General features: G+C 46.7%; 1 protein-coding gene across 1 annotated transcript in view; it reads right to left on the bottom strand.

Annotated features, from left to right (window-relative positions):
* Positions 1-19,952, bottom strand: part of ERCC3 (ERCC excision repair 3, TFIIH core complex helicase subunit) — a 31,339-nt gene extending 11,387 nt beyond the window's left edge. Inside the window, exons 1-11 of the mRNA XM_068967751.1 lie at positions 19,873-19,952; positions 19,305-19,510; positions 18,432-18,668; positions 15,557-15,606; positions 15,001-15,136; positions 14,655-14,819; positions 14,035-14,239; positions 12,892-13,206; positions 7,385-7,569; positions 5,157-5,359; positions 107-203 (exon numbers count right to left, since the gene is read on the bottom strand). Coding sequence (XP_068823852.1) covers positions 107-203; positions 5,157-5,359; positions 7,385-7,569; positions 12,892-13,206; positions 14,035-14,239; positions 14,655-14,819; positions 15,001-15,136; positions 15,557-15,606; positions 18,432-18,668; positions 19,305-19,510; positions 19,873-19,900 — 1,827 coding nt within the window. The 5' untranslated portion in view covers positions 19,901-19,952. The remainder of the gene's footprint in view (positions 1-106; positions 204-5,156; positions 5,360-7,384; positions 7,570-12,891; positions 13,207-14,034; positions 14,240-14,654; positions 14,820-15,000; positions 15,137-15,556; positions 15,607-18,431; positions 18,669-19,304; positions 19,511-19,872) is intronic.
* Positions 19,953-20,577: the final 625 nt, after the last annotated feature.

Below are 20,577 nucleotides of genomic sequence, written 5' to 3'. Positions count from 1 at the left end.
CGGGAATGGAAACTGACGCGTGACGGTCCTTCAACAAGCCCCAATGCACTGCCCAGAAATCACCCAGCTGCCCCCAGGCCCCGCGGCTGCTGCATGCCACACTGACCTTGGAGATGAAGATGGTGTTGATTTTGGGGTTATGCTTAAAATTCTGGAGAATCTGCATCCTTTCTCCCTGGGACGTAGGACCATAGATATAGGGTCTAGACAAGAACAAAGCTATGTTAGGAAGACCACAGATGCACTCCTCGACTATCCTGAAAGCATGTCAGAGGGAAAGGGAGCTCTTCAAGGTTTCTCTCTCCTAGGAAGACCTCTGTCATGGAAATACAGCAGGAAGAGACCCATAAAAAACACGCCCCCACTGCCACCACCCCTTCCCCTCTGAGCCAAGGTGCAGGTCACCATTCTCTTCAACATTCTCCCTTCATTCTTTTGTTTTTGGACTGCGCTCCTTCCTCCTTCAACATCTCACTCTAAGCTTAGTGTCTATACAAGGAGAATCTCCTGGATTCCATGAAGCACAACGGGAAAAAAAGAAAACATTGCTATTTGCAAACAAAAGGCTGGAAGGAACCATTTCCAAGTGAAATAGGCATTCTCCAAGAAAGGAGAAAAGAACCCCTTCCCGACTTCTTCCCACTGACGCCCTGTAATGCTATGTTCAAAGCACTTCTCGCTAGTTTCCAGCTGCCGAAGGGCACAGCCCTTTCTGACAGCCTCACTGGTTGTCACCTCTTGGCATCTGGCAGTGCCATTCCTCTCCTCTTCCTATACTGACGTGGTTTGTGTAGTTTCCACAGGGTCGGTAACGACTGTGAGAGTGACAACGACAAGAACAGCAACCAAGTGCGCAGGGCCCACCCACACCAAGCAGAGGCAGGCTCCATGTTGCGGGGAAAGCCCATGCCTGCCAGCGGTCCTCCTGTACACGGTGGGCTTCATGCTCCCAGCTCACACCCGAGGCTGGGAGCCAGAGGAGCTGAACTCAAGTGGCTGTTCCACCATTCAGGCCCATCAGCTCCCTGGAAGGCCTAGGAAGCACTGCTTTTGCTATTTCACACACACTTCCCAACACTGTGCTATAAACTGGTAACAGGTATACCGAGAGAGCAGCCCCCTGGCCTATGGGGAAGCTGGGCGAGGCCTGGGACAGCTGGATGCTTCCCCAATCCTGTAAGCCTGGCTTACCAGAGTGTTTGGAGCACCCTACAAATTTATTATTTTCTGGGTGTTCATGCTGTGAAAGGCTGGGAATCTGCACCCTTCAGAACAGCCTGTCTCTTGATATCTAGGCTTTTAGGTGATTCTTTTTCTCCTTGATCATCATCAGGAAAAACAACTCATAGTGGCAAGCCCTCAGTTTCTGAGTCAAAGTGTCAGTTGCTCAGTTGTGTCCGGCTCTTTGCAAACCCATGGACTGTAGCCCGCCAGGCTCCTCTGTCCATGGGATTCTCCAGGCAAGAGTACTGGAGTGGGTTGCCATTTCCTTCTCCAGGGGATCTTCCCAACCCAGGAATCAAACCTGGGTCTCCTGCATTACAGGCATATTCTTTACTGTCTGAGCCACAGGGAAGGTTCTCTCACATAGGAAATGAAACAGAAGGGTAACCAGCCTCCAGAAAAAGGACCTAACATTTGTTGAACACCTACTAGATGTAGGAATCCTGAGGTAGGTGGTGGTAACTCTAAGAGAGAGTAGAGCAAAAGGGTAGAACAGAGAAAGCAGAAGCCCAGCCCAGCAGGAAAGAAGAGCCAACATAAAACAAGCCAGTTTTCTATATGGAACACAAAAGGGTTCAAGATCTAATCACCAGCTGCCTCAGAAGGTAGGTGTTAGGGCAGGACTACAGACAGGGAGACTGACGGAGTATACGTGTAAGGCACGCCGCCACGCGTGCCTCTGCCCACCTGGCAGGAACCTGGAGGTGTCCTTTCTAGATTCTGAACACACTTAGGGAGACCCTTTGCCCTCAGGCAGAGCTGAGGGTACAGCAAGAGTAATAGTGAAGAAAGACGGGTTCCCCACTCCCTCCCCTGCCACAGGCTGGCATCTAGGAAACGGTGAGATTCCTCTCTGGAGAAACTTTCCAGCCCAAAAGAAAAGACCCTGAGATACTGGCATCTGGCCGTTTCTTGTCAAACTAGCCAGGCCCATGCCTGATCATGGAGAGGTCCACCGGCTGGCAAACCCACCAAGCTCTACAGAAAGGCCAATCAGCCTTTCGGTGACTCACCCTTAAATAAGAAAATAGACCCAAAGATCACCAAAAATCAGAAGATGGGCTCAAAAGACAGAGCTGAAACAAAACACGTGAGGAAGCGCGAGAAGAAAGCTTCGAAAGCTTTCATAGCCACAGAGAAGACACCGTACTTACTCCAAAAAACAAGAACAGTTGACAATAAAGAACTCTTGGAAATTCACAAAAGCTTCAATAGAGTTGGTAGACAAAGGGATAAAAAAATCAGAGAAAACGGGAGTTCCCTACGGGTCCAGTGGTTAGGATTCAGTGTTTTCACTGCCACAGCCTGGGTTCAATCCCTGGTCAAGGAACTAAGATCTCATAAGCTACATGGCACGATGAAAAAAAAGGCGGGATGGGGCAGGGAGGAATTGGAGAAGATGCCCAGAAGATCTAACACCTGGCCAGCAGGAATTCAAAAAGAGAGAAAAGGAACTTCCCTGGCAGTTCAGTGGTTAAGACACCAATGGAGTTGGGGAACTAAAATCCCACATGCCACACAGCACGGCCCTCTCACCCCTCAAAAAAAAAGAGAGAAGAGAAAACAGAGAAGATGAGTAACAAAGAAAAAACAGAAAGAACTTCTCTGAATTGAAGGACATGAGTTTTCAGATTGAGAAGTGTCTACTGCATGTATTGTAATGAAAGAAAAAAAGAGCACACTAGTCACATTATTTTGAAACTTCCAAAAATCGAAAAAAGATTCTAAAACCCTCCTGAGAGAAGGAAAACCCATGACCACCACAACAGATCACATATAGAGAGGAGTCAGAAAGGCATCAAGCAGGCTTGCAAGCAGCTGCATTGGAAGCTGAGAAAACAGCCCTACCTCTGACATTCTGAGGCCCCATCAAACTACTCACCAAGTGTGAGAGTGAATAAATGACATCTGCAAGCAAATTCTTATGAAATTTTCCTCTACATACCTTCTCTCAGAAATCTACCAAAGGATACAGTCCATCAAAATGAGCGACCAAGAAAGAGGAGACTTGAGATGTGGCAACAGGGGTTTCAACAGAGGGAAGAGGTACAAGGAATTCACAGGATGATATCAGAGGCATGCCCAAAGGTGACAGGCAGCATCTCGGGTCCTAGAGAGCAAGCAGACCAGAGCAAGACAGGAAGATGAAGCACCTGAAGGGATCCGACCAGAGAAAGATCTGACCCTTCTGAGAGGGAATTTTATGAGGAGTCTGAAAAGGGATAACTAGGTAATTACACAGAAAACGAAGCAAAAGTAATGACAAGGCAACTATTAAATCTAGGAAAAAACAAAATGTTAAGAAAAAATGTAATCACAGTACACTGCCTGCCTTGGCTTGAACAATACTTACACAGTCAAAATAATGTAACATTGACACTAGCTAGAACATGGAAGCAATCTAGATGTCCATCGACAGATGAATGGATAAAGTTGTGGTACAGATACATGATGGAATATTACTCAGCCATAAAAGGAATGCATTTGAGTCAGTTCTGATGAGGTGGATGAACCTAGAGTGAAGCGAGTCAGAAAGAGAGAGATAAATATCATATTCTAACACCCATACATGGAAGCTAGAAAAACAGTACTGAAGAATTTATTTACAGGGCAGCAATGGAGAAAGAGACATAGAGAACAGACTTACGGACATGGGGAGAGGGGAGGAGAGGGTGAGACGTATGGAAAGAGTAACATGGAAACTTACATTACCACACATAAAATAGACAGCCAATGGGAATGTGGGGCTCTGTATCAATCTAGAGGGGAGGGATGGGGTGGGAGATGGGAGGGAGGTTCAAAAGGGAGGGGATATATGTACACCTGTGACTGACTCATGTTGAGGTTTGACAGAAAACAACAGAATTCTGTAAAGCAATTATCCTTTAATAAAAAAATTAATTAAAAAGTATAGAACTAATTTAAAAAATTGTAACATTGAGATTAACTTGGTCCCAAACATATTGTGGGGATGGAGCAGGAGGAGGGGATGGAATGACATAGGTAAGAGGGCTAAATGCACAACTCCATGGTAGGAAATTAATAGGCAATTTCTGTAATCAATCATCAAGAAACTGCTATAAAAATTATTACTTAGAAATATGAAGGTAAACAGAGAAAAGAGTTGAAAGTATCCATCTTTGGGGAACAAGGAATTTTGACTAGGAAGACAGGTGCAAGGAATTGCTAGTTTTCTTAATGGCCTATGTTACTTTGATAAAACATAAAATATTTCCTACATTAAAATAAGGTACAGTTTTAGAAATCTGAGAAACTCAGTCTGTGTCCCAGTTTTCTCGTCTATAACATGAGACTAACACAATCATCTCTTGTGGCTGAGGTGATGATTAAATCACAGCTTGTGAAGAGCGGCTGTCTGTATCCATCCCTCCCCAGCGACGTAAAAATTCAGGCCCGAGGACCTTGTCTTCTGCTACACTCACGCACAGGCCTCTTCCTCTTTACCTGGCAGGAAATTTTCAAATTTTCAGTAGTACCTGGGTGAGGCTGTAACAAGGACTCTGCCGGCTGTTTCCTAAGAAGCTCTTTCTAGATGCTGGGCCATACCTGGGATGCTGGTTCAGTCTGCCTTGCCATCCCGGCCCCTAGTCCATATCGTCTGATCGCATCTCCAATCACAGTGCCACTCAACCTGAAACTCCAGATGCCAACTAGTGCTCACCTTCGGAGCCCAGCTCCAAAGTAGCACTCACTCTCTTGGCTCACAGTGACCAGGCCCCCTTTTCTATACACACCAACCTCTGACTCTGACCACTGCTCCTGTGTCTCATGCGGTCCCTGGGAACATGAAACTAGGCCTTCAGATACTAACAAGTTCCTGAGAGCTTTGAGAAAAAACAGTCACCTTCTGCACTCTCACGTGGGGAAGATAAATGGACTTTTGAGGCCAACTCTAACTCTTCAATTCTTACTTGTTCAGTCGAATGGCATATTCCTTCAGAGCAAACACGTTGTCAGCAAAGACAATAATCTTGTCATTCCTCCTTTCATGAAACTTGATCAGAAACTGGCAAGCTCGAAATTTGTTGGGATTCATGGTGTACAGCAAGATCCGCTTCTTGGTTTTGATTGCCACGTACTCCCGGTAAAACTCAGGAGACATTGGGCACCAAACCTGTGAAATGGTAAGAATTAGGGGTCAGTATGCAAGCTTACGTCCCACACAATTGAAAACTGGCAAATCAGCTTTAAAACAAACCAAGACAAAACCAATGGCATGTGAATTTCATCTCAAAACTACTGTAAACACACACATTACAAAACAAACCCTGAAACCCAATGCCGAACCAAGACCCTCTTACATGTTAATAACAACGATTTTAAAATGTGTTGACAGCAGAGGTGGACGTGCTCCGTCCACCTCTGGACGGAGAACTGCACACACGCTTGCCAGCTCTATGTGTGGGGTTAGCCTAGCAATGACATCCTGGTAATGATTCAAGGGAACTCTTGAGGGTGGGGGAAATCTAAAACTAGACTGGAGGACACAGCTGCACAACTCTTTACATTTACTAAAATCACAAAAATTATAAATCCACAGCATTTACTTACAATAGGTGAGTGTTATGGAACACAAACTAGACCTTGATAAAGCTGTTAAAAAAGCAACTTAGCAACCCTAATGTCTGCCAACATCACTGCGTCACGGCCAACTCCTTTACGACCTCATGGATTATAGCTATCAGGCTCCTCTGTCCATGGGATCCCCAGGCAAAGATGCTGGAGTGGGCTGCCATTTCCTTCTCCAGGGGATGTTCCCCACCCAGGGATTAAACCCACATCTCCTACACTGGCAGACAGATTCTTTACCACTGAGCCAACAGGGAAGCCCCTGTCAACATTTAGGAAAGACAATTTTTACTGCTGTGTAATATTCCATTAGCTATCAAATTGTGGTATATTTGTCCAGTGGAATACTACAAAGGAATTCAAAGTAATGAACTATAATAGCTATAAGAATCATCAAAAATAATGCATTATGCAAGGAATAAAAATACTAAGCAAAAATCAGAAACCATGCAAGAACATTTATATATATATATATCCTGATTCTTTTTGCATATACATAAAGATTTTAAAGGGGCTTCCCAGGTAACACAGTGGTAAAGAATCTGCCTGCCAATGCAGGAGATGTGGGTTCGATCCCTGAATCGAGAAGATCCCCTGGAAAAGCAAACAGCAACCCACTCCAGTATTCTTGCCTGGAAAATCCCATGAACAGAGGAGCCTGGCGGGCTACAGTCATGGGGTCAAAAAGAGTTAGATATGACTTAGCAACTAAACAAAGATTTTTAAAAAGCAAGGTTAAACAACAAATCTTTAGGGAACTGCAAATGTTTAGGAAGTAAAATAACAAAGAAAAGCAAGAAAATGACAAGCCTACGCTCCAAGACAGGGGCAGAGGGAGAGGAGATGCAACCACACAGGAACAGGCACCCCAAGACTGCAGCAGCGCTGTGCATAACCTGGGTGCTCTTTATGACGATGCACCCGGAGGGTGAGGAAGCGTCTCGATAGAGCAAGGTGACCTGCACAGCTCCCTCACACTCACCTTCACCCACGAGGCCCGTCTCTGCCCTTCCAGGACACAGCCCACCCTACTCTAGCCACTGACTGACGGTCATTTTAAAATGCCAGAAAGGCCTGCTGTTGCTGTTCCTTTGAACATGTATTTTTAACACATACCTGTGCAGGGATTCATCACAGAACAATCCTGGGAAAATGTGTTCTTAGAAATTGAATGTTGGTCACATGTGCCGTCTGTGGGCATCACACCAACAGACTCTGGCACTGGGGGTGGCCGGTGGCTGTTCCCACAGAACCAAGAATCCCTCTGGGGTGAAGGCGGGCAGGAGCACCCTGAGGTGCTCACTCCCAGAAGGGAGGACGAGAAGCCCAGCCGACCTGATTAGCCTCCTGATTCGACCACTTGCCGTGTGCCCCTGGACAAGTGACCGTCTCACACATCTGAGATGGCAGGAGACTGCCCACCCCACAGGAGGGCGGAGGCTACCGCAAAGGCAGCAGAACTCTTGCTCGGGTCCTGCCCCGCACACCTGCCTGGGAGGAGCAGACCTGATCCACTCCCCTCCGAGGGCAGTGCCCCGCCCACAGGGACCATCTGGAAGAGGCCAGCTACCTCGGCACACTGGACTTTGGCGATGTAGCCACTGTTCTGCAGCTCCATCCAGTTGGCTTCATAGAGCTTCGGCCCAATCAGAAAGTTTAAGTCAACGATTTTGTCATCTTCCCGGACGAGGGTTGCGGTCAAACCCAGCTTGCAGTGCGCCTGCACAATGGTGAGCACCCGTCGGAACATCTTGGCTGGGGAAACAATTGGCACATTCACATCATCACTTTTTAAATGCTCTAAGTACTGAAGACATCTTTGACCTAAGACTGGTCCAGGACACCACATGGCTAAGCCCTGGGTCACAGGACCACAGAAACCTGGCTCTAGAATGACCAGGTGAGAAAGCTTCAACTCCACTTTCAGGCCTGCTCCAAAGGGTGAAAGGGAGAACAGCAGGCGATGACTCAGAGGACACAGCTAAGCTATCGGGAGGAGCATGAGCAGCAACTGGAAACAGGACGCAGGACATTAAACTACCACTGAGCTCTGACTCACACAAGGAATTTGTTCACCCTGAAGCCTGCTGACCAGAATGAATGCTTCCAACACAGCCTCCAACTAAACTGCTACAAAGCAACTTCAAAGTTATGTATAGAAAATGTTTCTTTTTATCAATTTCCAATCCATCAGACCAAATACCCACCTTCTCTGCAAGGCTTTTTTTTTCCTTTAGTGTATACTTTTTGCTTCCCAGGGGGCACTAGTGGTAAAGAGCCTGCCTGCCAACGCAGCAGATCTAAGATTCCCAGATTCCAACCTTGGGTCAGGAAGATCCCCCGGAGGAGGAAATGGCAACCCACTCCAATATTCTTGCTTGGAGAATTCCATGAATGGAGGAGCCTGGTGGGCTACAATGGGGTCATAAGAGTCGGACATGACTAAATCACTTAGTACACTGCACACTGAACTTCTGAGAGTGGGTAAGAGTGATTTTATAAATGTTAACACAGGGGCAGACTGTGCCACCACCACGATCAGGTTACAAGCCAATCCAGGACCCCGAAAGCTCTCCTATGCTCTGCCTCGTCACACCCCCCATCCCGCCCCAGCAACCACTGATCTGTTCTCTGTCACTAAAGTTTCATATTTTCAAGAATGTCCTACTGAAGGCATCACACACTCTGCAGCCGCTTGGGACTGGATGACTTCACTCAGCAAGATGCCTCTGGGCTTCCTTTCCACGGCTGAGGAGTATCCTATCGAATGACGAGCCAGCTTGTCCATCCAGCCCCTCACTGACAGGCATTTCCATGGTTGATAGCTTTTGGAGATTACAACCAGGGCTGTTATAAACATGCACAAGTTTTTGTGTGAACCTAAGTTTTCATTTCTCCACAACAGATGCCCATGGTGGGACTGCTGGCTCATATGGTGATTTTCTAATAAACTGCCAAACTGCCCCAGAATGACTGTACATTTTGCAATTCCTCTGGCCATGCATGACAGTTCCAGCTGCTCTGCACTCCTGTCAGTATTTGGTACTTTATATAAATATATGAGGCAAATTTGGCCTTAGAATACGGAATGAAGCAGGGCAAAGGCTAATAGAGTTTTGCCAAGAAAACACACTAGTCATAGCAAACACCCTCTTCCAACAACACAAGAGAAGACTCTACACATGGACATCACCAGATGGTCAACACCAAAATCAGATTGATTATATTCTTTGCAGCCAAAGATGGAGAAGCTCTATACAGTCAACAAAAACAAGACCAGGAGCTGACTGTGGCTCAGATCATGAACTCCTTATTGCCAAATTCAGACTTAAATTGAAAGTACAAAAAAACACAGGACCATTCAGGTATGACCTAATCAAATCCCTTATGATTATACAGTGGAAGTGAGAAATAGACTTAAGGGCCTAGATCTGATAGATAGAGTGCCTGATGAACTATGGAATGAGGTTCGTGACATTGTACAGGAGACAGGGATCAAGACCATCCCCATGGAAAAGAAATGCAAAAAAGCAAAATGGCTGTCTGGGGAGGCCTTACAAATAGCTGTGAAAAGAAGAGAAGCAAAAAGCAAAGGAGAAAAGGAAAGATATAAGCATCTGAATGCAGAGTTCCAAAGAATAGCAAAAAGAGGTATGAAACCCTTCCTCAGCGAACAATGCAAAGAAATAGAGAAAAACAACAGAATGGGAAAGACTAGAGATCTCTTCAAGAAAATTAGAGATACCAAGGGAACATTTCATGCAAAGATGGGCTCGATAAAGGACATAAATGGTATGGACCTAATAGAAGTAGAAGGAAGATGTTAAGAAGAGGTGGCAAGAATACACAGAAGAACTGTACAAAAAAGATCTTCATGACCCAGATAATCACGATGGTGTTATCACTCACCTAGAGCCAGACATCCTGGAATGTGAAGTCAAGTGTGTCTTAGAAAGCATCACTACGAACAAAGCTAGTGGAGGTGACGGAATTCCAGTGGAGCTCTTTCAAATCCTGAAAGATGGTGCTGTGAAAGTACTGCACTCAATATGCCAGCAAATTTGGAAAACTCAGCAGTAGCCATAGGACTGGAAAAGGTCAGTTTTCATTCCAATCCCAAAGAAAGGCAATGCCAAAGAATGCTCAAACTACTGCATAATTGCACTCTTCTCACACGCTAGCAAAGTAATGCTTAAAATTCTCCAAACCAGGCTTCAGCAATATGTGAACCATGAACTTCCTGATGTTCAAGCTGGTTTTAGAAAAGGCAGCAGAACCAAACTGCCAACATCCACTGGATCATGGAAAAAGCAAGAGAGTTCCAGAAAAACATCTATTTCTGCTCTATTGACTATGCCAAAGCCTTTGACTGTGTGGATCACAATAAACTGTGGAAAAAGAGATGGGAATACCAGACCACTTGACCTGCCTCTTGAGAAACCGATATGCAGATCAAGAATCAACAGTTAGAACTGGACATGGAACAACAGACTGGTTCCAAATAGGAAAAGGAGTATGTCAAGGCTGTATATTGTCACCCTGCTTATTTAACTTCTATGCAGAGTACATCATGAGAAACGCTGGGCTGGAAGAAACACAAGCTGGAATCAAGATGCCAGGAGAAATATCAATAACCTCAGATATGCAGATGACACCACCCTTATGGCAGAAAGCGAAGAGGAACTAAAAAGCCTCTTGATGAAAGTGAAAGTGGAGAGTGAAAAAGTTGGCTTAAAGCTCAACATTCAGAAAACGAAGATCATGGCATTTGGTCCCATCACTTCATGGGAAATAGATGGGGGAACAGTGGAAACAGTGGCTGACTTTATTTTGGGGGGCTCCAAAATCACTGCAGATGGTGACTGCAGCTATGAAATTAAAAGATGCTTACTTCTTGGAAGAAAAGTTATGACCAACCTAGATAGCATATTCAAAAGCAGAGACATTACTTTCCCAACAAAGGTCCATCTAGCCAAGGCTATGGTTTTTCCTGTAGTCGTGTATGGATGTGAGAGTTGGACTGTGAAGAAAGCTGAGCGCCAAAGAATTGATGCTTTTGAACTGTGGTGTTGAAGAAGACTCTTGAGAGTCCCTTGGACTGCAAGGAGATCCAACCAGTCCATTCTAAAGGAGATCAGTCCTGGGTGTTCTTTGGAAGGACTGATGCTAAAGCTGAAACTCCAATACTTTGGCCACCTGATGCAAAGGGTTGACTCACTGGAAAAGACTCTGATGTTGGGAGGGATTGGGGGCAGGAGGAGAAGGGGACGACAGAGGATGAGATGGCTGGATGGCATCACCGACTTGATGGACGTGAGTTTGAGTGAACTCTGGGAGTTGGTGATGGGACAGGGAGGCCTGGCGTGCTGTGATTCATGGGGTCGCAGAGTCGGACACGACTCAGCGACTGAACTGAACTGAAAGCCTACTCCCAATTTTCTCTCTCCAAACCTGCTCCTTCTAGAGCCTTTTCCACCTAATATCCACTCCTCTCTGCTGATGGCTCAAGCCAAAATCTGATAGTCATCCTTGATTTCTCTTTCAGAGCCAGATCTAACCTGTGTGGTTCATCTTCAAAGCATAACCAGAATCAGCTTACCTTCATTCTCACTGGTTCCAAGCCTTGTGGTGGGATTCCACAAAGTAACAAATGTAGATGCTCTCTATCCTCGCTTCCTGCACTCTCTTTCCAGCACAGCAGCCAGGGTGAAATTTTTAGAATGTTAAATGAGATCTTGTCACCCTTGGCTCAAATCTCTCAAAAGGCATCTCACCCAGAGTACAAGCTGAAGGTCTACCTTCAGGCCCTACAGGAGTGGCCCCAATGCCTCTCTGAATTCAGCTTTGACTGCGCTCCCTCTCGACACCCTCCCCAGCCACAGAACTACACTGCGGTCAGACCATGCAGGTACTACTTCCCCATCTCAGGACTGCTTCCTTCTGACCGAGAGACCCTCATCCCTACTTGGCTTGCTGTGAACATCTCCAGGCATCTTCAGACATCCAGAGGGGTTGGAGGAGTTCTTGTTACAGAGAAAACAAAAAGATGGAAAGGCCATCTTCACAATATTTTGAAAACACTATGTGAAAATGCCTCTGATTTCATTTAATTCAGAGTCATCTCTAATTTCCTAGAGAAGGCAATGGCAACCCACTCCAGTACTCTTGCCTGGAAAATCCCATGGATGGAGGAGCCTGGTAGGCTGCAGGCCATGGGGTCACACAGAGTCGGACACAACTGCAGCGACTTAGTAGCAGCAGCAGCTCTAATTTCCACTTCTCAGCTGATCAGAACTGTTAATTTATCGAGAAAGGTTTGCCTGGTCTACTACTCAGTATTAAAGGGAACACACCACAGCACGTGTCACAACGTGGATACATCATTATGTGAAGTGAAGGAAGTGAGATATAAAAAAATATATATTATATGATTCTGTTAATTTATTTCCAGAAAAGGCACGTATTCAGAAACAGAAAACAATTTTGCGATTTCCTGGAGCTAAGGATGAAAACAGTGATGGTGAGTATGAGAAAGATATTCTAAAACTGGGTCATGGTAATGGCTGCACAAACGCCTTACTAAATTCAAGATTACTAAAAATCTTGAATCATATACTTAAATGGGTGGATTTATGGGTCATAAATTACATCAATATGGCTGCCTGCAATACTTGGACAAGTACGGCTTCTGTAACATAATAAGGATCAATACTTTAGTCTTCAAACAGAACAAACATTGTAAGAACTATTCTGTGCTCCTAGTATAGTTTTTGTGGGACTGTAAAAAAAAAAGGTTGGGGGGGTGGTTAAGGATAAGTGGATAAGTTGAGGTGCAAAAACAGAGAAGGGAAAAAGCATCCCTTTCTAAATGACTACTCTGGGCCAGTCTAAGGAGACTGTCAGTGTGTATGCCCACCCACCACTAACCCCTACTCCGCACATGCTCATTACTTAACTGAAAGCTTCACCAAGCAAGTCTCTCTAGCAAGATGGCTGTATTACACAGCAGCTCCTCTCTCAACCCAAGAACTGGAAATTACTCTGTCCATATGATGAGCAGGCTCTCAGCCTGCTTACCTGGTATGGTGTGTACTTCATCCAGGATCATGAGGCCCCATTCCTGAGTTTTGAGCCACTCCATCACCCGCTCAGCCTCCCAGGACCTTTTGGTGGTGTGGCCCAGCATCGAGTAGGTGCTGATGGCAACGGAGCAGCCTATGGGCTTGTCCTTGGCATCGGAGGTAAAGCGGCAGATCTGGCTGTCGTCGATGGTGGACCACATCTTGAATTGGGCTTTCCACTGCTCCACAGACACGGCTGAGTTGCCCAGCACCAGACAGCGCTTCCTGACAGTACACGCAGCTGTCACGCCAACCAGGGACTTCCCAGCACCTACAAGACACCAAGGGCAACCCCACCCAAGCCAGGCTGAAATGAGAGACAGGGACAGACAAAAAGGCTCATCGGCACACCAATCTGGCCCAAATTATTCGTAATGATCCTCAAAGCTGACACTGTTGAGGCATTTTTTTCTGCTCCAAACCTGTTTCCTTCTTTACAGAAAAGGAGGCATGCCCACTTCAACACAAATGTGAAAAGTGAGAGACAAGTGCCAGGCCCTGTTAAAGCGCCATATATGCACCTTGTTTAAATCTTAAAAAGCAACATCTGTCAAAACAAACTATGAGTAAGAGACACTTCTACTATTGCCATTTTAAAGATGGGAAAACTAAATCTAAGGTGCAACTTGCCCGAGACCCTGGGACAGCAGTGCTGCTAGGGTATTCTATACCCAACACATGGACTACCTTCGGAGGGACTGAGTAAAAGATGGCTACTATGGTCACACATAAACTGGGCTGAGCACTCAGCAACGTGGTAGTGTGAACACTGCTACTGGCAAAGACACAGGAAGGTGAAACTCCAGGGGCTTCTGAGTTTACCACCGTTCACCATTAGAGGATCAAGATTAAAAATCGAGCTGTTCCTTTAAAAAGCAATTCTTCCTTAACCAGGGATGTGCTTCAAAGTAACCCATGCAGCTTAAAAAAAAAAAGAAGGTGCAGGCCCCTTCCTGAGAGAGTTCACCTTCTAGAGTCTGGGGCAGGGCTCCAGCTGAGTGTACCACGACTTCCGGCCAAGAACCTAGGCTAGACCATACACGACTCAGGACAGATGCAGAGACAGCAGCCCACCCATCTCCTTCACTCAGTCACTCACCACAAGGAAGGACAATGACCCCGGAGCGTGCGCGCCCGTTCCCAAACATCTTCCGCAAACTCTTCTCCTGGTAAGGTCTAAGGACAGCTGTGGGCTTCAGGTCAATGTTGATATCAGGGTTGACAGAATCATTCCGAAAGTCGTATTCTGCCAACAGAGGGTACTCCAGGTGGATGCAACGTTTCTGGAGTTCTTCAATCATTTCCTGGAAAAAAGCTTGAAGGTTTTATAATCTTATTAACTCCAAAGCATGCTCAGAAGCAACACATATCCTAAGACACCTAACAATAAAAATCAAGTTTACCTAGACTTTTGCAATTTCAGATCTTGCTTGATAACAACTAGATTAAAGCAAAGAAAAAGACCCCAAACTAAGGTAATGAACAAAATTAAATCCAATCAGCTACCAAAACGCCCCGCAGACACCATTTCTCACTGACCCACCAGCAGGAAGAATGGGACACTCAGATGTAACTCCATCAGGAAGAATGATGCCACAGCACGCTGGAGATAGACAGGGGTTCCTTCTTCTCACACAAACTGTGGACAGTCCAGGCAGGGCCAGACCAGCTTCTGATATCAGCTTAGAGAAGCAACCAGGAGGGGTTATGTTCACTAACCTGCTTGACTTCAAAGGATACTGTCTGTGTCTCTTCTTCTTCCTCCTCATCCTTGTCCATTTGCTCATAAAAATCAAACAGGTCTGTGGGGATGTCAGATTTACCCTGTGGATCTGTCACTCGGGAAGTGGAGGGCCCACCGCTACCTTCAGCGCTCTTAGCAATCTGGAAGAGAAAGGCAGGATCTGGACTTGCGCAGAGCATTTAACCCTACTGCTACCAAGCAACAGTCAAAGCTGCAAGAAAGCGGCAGGACCACTAGGCTGCAAATGCTGGACTAAAAGCACCTGAGGGCTAAAATCCTGAATGTGTCCAGCCCCTGAGGGTGACCCAGGAGCCCACATACAGCAGATTTGCTTGTGAAAGTCTCGGTGATGAGCTCGGTGGCCTCCCCCTCAGAGTTCCTCAGGCGGCACTCCCGGATCACAGCATCCTGGAGAAGATGCTGGATGACGTCAGGATGAGAACTTTCAACGAAGTATCTGTAAAAGGGGAGTAAGCAGAAGCCTGCTGACCAGGACAGAATTTGCAGAAGAGTCCATTTAGCATTCTTCAGATATTCTGGGGAAAGTGGCCTCCGGCTCCTCTCCACAGTCACCCTGCCCCATCCCTTTGCTGAAGCTGAGTGATGAGCTACTGGTCATGAGAGAGCAAAGAAGGGCTGCTGGCAAAGCCCCACTTTGAAGACAAACTAGCAGGGATCTGAGCCCCAGCTCCACTGCCAGGGGAATACAGTGATCAGGGAATGAACAGTTCTGGCCACACAGCTTCACTCATTCCCTTTAGCCCCTTACTCTGGGGAGTAGTTGTTAGTGCAGAGCACAGCCCACAAACGTTAGCTTCCTGCCACTGACAGGCAGAGGATGAAAACGCCTTGGTGGGCCTGTCACAGAGTCCCTTACCTGTTGTGCTTCAGGACCAGCTTGACTTTCCCATAGCTGACAGTACACAACTGCAGGGAGGGACAACACCAGACAGGTAAAATCAGCCACATGCAGCTCGCTCAGAACAAGTCATTACCGGACGCATTTTACTATCAAGCAAGTGTTCATTTTACTTTAGGAACATCCAATGTGCAATCCTAAAGGGGTAGATCTGTCTAAATAGAGCTTTTTCTATTAGCTTCTACTTTTTTTTTTAGCTTTACTTGTTTTTATTTTTAACTTATTTTTAATTAAAAAATAACTGCTTTACAATATTGTGTTGGTTTTTGCCATACAACAACATGAATCAGCCATAGGTATACATATTGAAAAGCAGAGACATTACTTTGCCAACAAAGGTCCGTCTAGTCAAGGCTATGGTTTTTCCAGTGGTCATGTATGGATGCGAGAGTTGGACTGTGAAGAAAGCTGAGGGCTGAAGAATTGATGCTTTTGAACTGTGGTGTTGGAGAAGACTCCTGAGAGTCCCTTGGACTGCAAGGAGATCCAACCAGTCCATTCTGAAGGAGATCAGCCCTGGGATTTCTTTGGAAGGAATGATGCTAAAGCTGAAACTCCAGTACTTTGGCCACCTCATGAGAAGAGTTGACTCATTGGAAAAGACTCTGATGCTGGGAGGGATTGGGGGCAGGAAGAGAAGGGGACGACAGAGGATGAGATGGCTGGATGGCATCACCGACTCGATGGACGTGAGTCTGGGTGAACTCCGAGAGTTGGTGATGGACAGGGAGGCCTGGCGTGCTGCGATTCATGGGGTTGCAAAGAGTCGGACATGACTGAGCAGCTGAACTGAACTGAACTGAATACATATGTTTAAATATTTCTACTAATAAGGATGACTAGAAATTAATGAACTAAGTATCTAACTCAAGCTATAGGTTAAAAAACAGCACTACCCATAAAAACCCAGAAGAAACAGAAGGACAAAAATTAAAGATAAAAGTGTAAAAATGATTTTGAAGAAAACAAACAAACACTAAAACTACTTCAAGTAAAATAAATCCAATAGAAATAATTTTTTTTCATTGAAAATAGCAGGAATTCCTTGGTGGTCCAGTGGTTAGAACTGGAGGCGCTCACTGCAGAGGGCCCAGGGTTAAAGTCCTGGTCAGGGGACTAAGATCCCACATGCCCATGATGGAGGGGTGGGGTGGGGAAGTGAAAACAGCTTAAATCAGTAGTTGACATAGTCAAGAAAAGTTAAGAATAAAATACAAAGCCACTACAGAAAGTGGTCAGTGGAGATAAACTGTTCACTGCACACCTTTCGGTGCCCTTGTGTGCATGCTGAGTCCATTTCAGTCATGTCTGACTCTTTGTGTAGCTTCTACTTTTTGAGAGCAAAACCTCCCTCTTGTCTGGCTAACTCTGATGCACATCCCTTAACCTATAAAATGCTGCTTAAAATCTTTCCATTATTTTCCCTTTGTCTTTATTCTTCACTTCGAGAGACCCCCATTCTAATCCAGAGATTCACCCCACTGTACCAGCGCTACCCCCAACACAAAGCTGGCAGAATATGTGTTCAGTAAGTGGGTGCTGCAAAAATTAAACACAAAGCCTCCAGCCTCCTCGCCAACATTCCCATTTCTTCAACTAGATGTAAGATTCTTAATGGTGGAAAATCCTCCCAAGTTCCCAACAATGTTTAGGACGGAATGAGCAGAGAAAATGTGGTGGCCACGAAATCTGCAACTCAGGTCTCGGGCTGCTGCCTGCCTCCACTGCTGCCCTCTAGATCCACCCCTGCATAACCAACACCCACATTCCTGCAGGCAGCTCCCAGCCAAGACTGAGAGGAGCCAGGGAACTGAAACAGGCTCATTTTACAAGATGCAAGTCTTTCTCCCAAGGTACCCTTGCACATCACAAGAAAAGAACTCTCTTCAGGGCTCCCACCAGCTTCTCTGAGATTGGCCTCATTTCTGTGCTGGATGCCTGTGGCACTCATCTTCTGCCACTCCAGATCTGGGGTCTGAATCCAACTGCCTACTGATCAGCAGAAGACAATGAAAGCTACTGTCCATCTCTTCTGAACGGTATTCACCATCTCTCAGAACCCAAGCATGTTCAAGCGCTCATCACAGAGAACTCTTTCCTCTTCCACGTGTGAAGTCCTTTCTGACTTTGCCTAATGGAAGTTGTTAGTGGTCTCCTGTCTCTCAGACCTAAGTGACGTTTATCATCTGTGCTAGTCTGCTCATGTTACCATACAGTACACCCTGGACCGAGTTGTTTAACAAACAGAAACTTTTTTCTAGAAGTCCAGGATCATGAAGCCAGGAACTTCTTTTCCAGTGAAGGTTCTCTTCCTGGTTTGCAAAGGGCTACCTTTTCAGTCTGTGCTCATACTACCTCATCTTTGTACAAATGCGGAGAAAGCATACAAGCCTTCCGGTATCCTTTCCTATAAGGACACTAATCCTATTGGCCCTGCCCTTTTAACCACATTTAACTTTAATTATCTCCTTACTCCAGACGCAATCATATTACAGGTTAGGTCCTCGAGATGTGAATTCTGGAGGAGGCACAATTCAGTCCCTAACAGCCCACACTTTGGGCTGTATTCTCAAATAAGCCGGGCCAGAATGAGCCTGAAGACCCACTTTGTTAGTACCCACTGGCTAAGAGCAGCTCATGGGAAGTGTAGCCTCAGCAAAACACAATGCTGGATCCAGAAGAGCAGCAGCCAGGGTGACTGGCTATTCTGCTCCCCACAATGGATCTGAATGGCATTTTCTTGACTGCCACAGACTAAAGATGTACAGCACTTGTCCCTACCATTCCTACATTAAGAAGGAGGGCAAAAGAGCCAGCCTTAGCCCCCACTTGCCTTAATAAACTGAATGATTCCATCTGGGACTCCTGTCTTGCTGAGCTTCCTGAGATACTCCGTGATGTCACTGGTTTGCAGCCCGACGCTGACAGCTGCATACAGGGAGTAGGCAGTTAGTTTGTACTCATGCACGTGGGTTGGTCGGCACACCGGTTCTGCAATAGCCACCAGGAAGTCTTGAGCATATTTGTAAACTGGAGAGAAGGCTTCTAAAAAGATGTGGCCATCAGGAGCCTGAGAAACACCAAACGGACACAACAGTCAAGGAAATTAATGAGACGATTCGACTCTTTCCCACACCATTATCTAGACAGGATAAGCTGCCCAGAAAACCAACACCAGGGATACTTTTGTAAGCACATCTTCAGTCAACTGTAGGGCCTGCTACTACTTTAATCAGATACAAGGAGTAGAGAGAATAGAAGACAAAGCTTCCAGAGTCGGTAGCTGCCTCCTCCCAGTAGTCTTCACAGGAGAAGCCAACTACATTACTGGATAATCTTTCTGGCTAGATGACCAATGAATGGAGAACATTAACTACTTCAAGTTGAGCTAAAAAGCTGCCTAGCAAATGTCTCGTTAATTTTTTCAAAGAGGAATTAAAACGTTACACAATAAATGCCGCTACTCCATGGATGAAAGTAATTTCCGATCACGCGGCAGAACTGGAGAGAGAATGAGAGTAAAGCAGGGGTTAGTGAGGAAGGAAGCCCAAGGCCAGCCGGCACACGAGCAGACACGCTCATTCCTATCTCGGCTGTTTCAGTCCGTGCCTGTGAAAGCTCGCTCTCAGCGGGCTCCGAAGCGCACGATCCTGCTTCTCTGTTTGGGCCCCACCAACTCCTGGCCCCTGGCTGCGGGCGTGCTCACCACCCAGAGGGGTCTGGAGGTGTGGTCGTCCTTCAGCGGCATCTGCAGCCTGTAGTCCTTAGCTCCATACTCATCCACTTTGGTGCCGGACTCATCCACCTGCTTTCCGGCCGCGGAGGGAACAGCTTCCTGGGTGTCGTTCCCAGCGGCGTCGTCTTCATCGTCTTCCTCATCCTCGTAGTGCCGTTTCTTGGACTTCTTCTTCTCTGCAGATATTAACAAGGACACACAAAGTGAGCCCTGCAGGGGCCTCGGGCTCCCCCTGCACTGACTAGTCGCAGATCGGCGGAACTTGGCTGCAACTAGACTTCCCTGGCGCCAACCACCCCTAGCCCGGAGCCACTGTGCACCTCGGGAGTCCTCTCCCTCACGCTGCCCACCTAGACCGGCTGCAGGGCTCTCCGGAGGTCGGGGTCGACCCCAGCCCAGCGGCCAGTCCTGATAGCATGCGCCGGCCGCGAGCGACTCTGGGGTCGACCGCCTCTGAGAAGGCCTAAGCAGCAACCACACAGGATGAGGGGGCCGGCGGGTGCGAGCAACCGCGAAACACGCCCGCGCCACGTCTCACCGCGGTCGGCGCGGTCTCTCTTGCCCATGACTGCGCCCGCTGCAGCCTACCACCGCCCCTAGCCTACCGCGGCGTCAGCTCTTGGAGGGACTTCCTGTTCACACCGGAAGCTCTTCCGGGCACCGCCCAGGAAGTCCCGCCGCCGGCTGTTCGGTCGCTGTGCAATCAGCTGGCTCTTTCCCGGTGCAGGCGCTTTCTCCACACTTTTTCTCCTAGTCAGTGAAACATGTTTTGAGTACTTGTTATGACCGTCCAGGCACTGTTGTTTTAGCCCGTGGGTCAGGACAGTGAACTGAGAAAAGGTCTTGGCCTTCTGTAACAGAAAAATGTGGGCAGTAAACAAATGTGTTGAGCACTCTAAGGAGAAATAAAAGAGTGACAGTTTGTGCTATTCTGAATGGATGGTGCTAGAATCTCTCTCTGAAGCGGTGCTAATTGAGTGAATGATCATGCAAGTGGACAATGGCCTATGTAAATACCAGGAAGGAACAGTGTGGACCTAGGGGCCCAAGCAGGTTTGCCATTTAAGAGGAGAACCATGGTTGGGAGGGGTGGGGGACAGGAGACAGTATAGTGCGTGAAGAGAACTGATTCGCCCAATGGGGCCCCCTGGCTCATCGACATCATATGGGAGCTAGTTAAAATCAGTTATAAAGGCACAAACACAAAATAGCTGAATCATAAAATTCTGCAGGCCATGGCAAC

Source organism: Capricornis sumatraensis, chromosome 3 (genome assembly GCF_032405125.1).
Source record: "Capricornis sumatraensis isolate serow.1 chromosome 3, serow.2, whole genome shotgun sequence".
Classification (NCBI taxonomy): Eukaryota; Metazoa; Chordata; class Mammalia; order Artiodactyla; family Bovidae; genus Capricornis; species Capricornis sumatraensis.
Note: the sequence above shows the minus strand (reverse complement) of the source record. Positions and strands in the feature narration are given on the sequence as shown.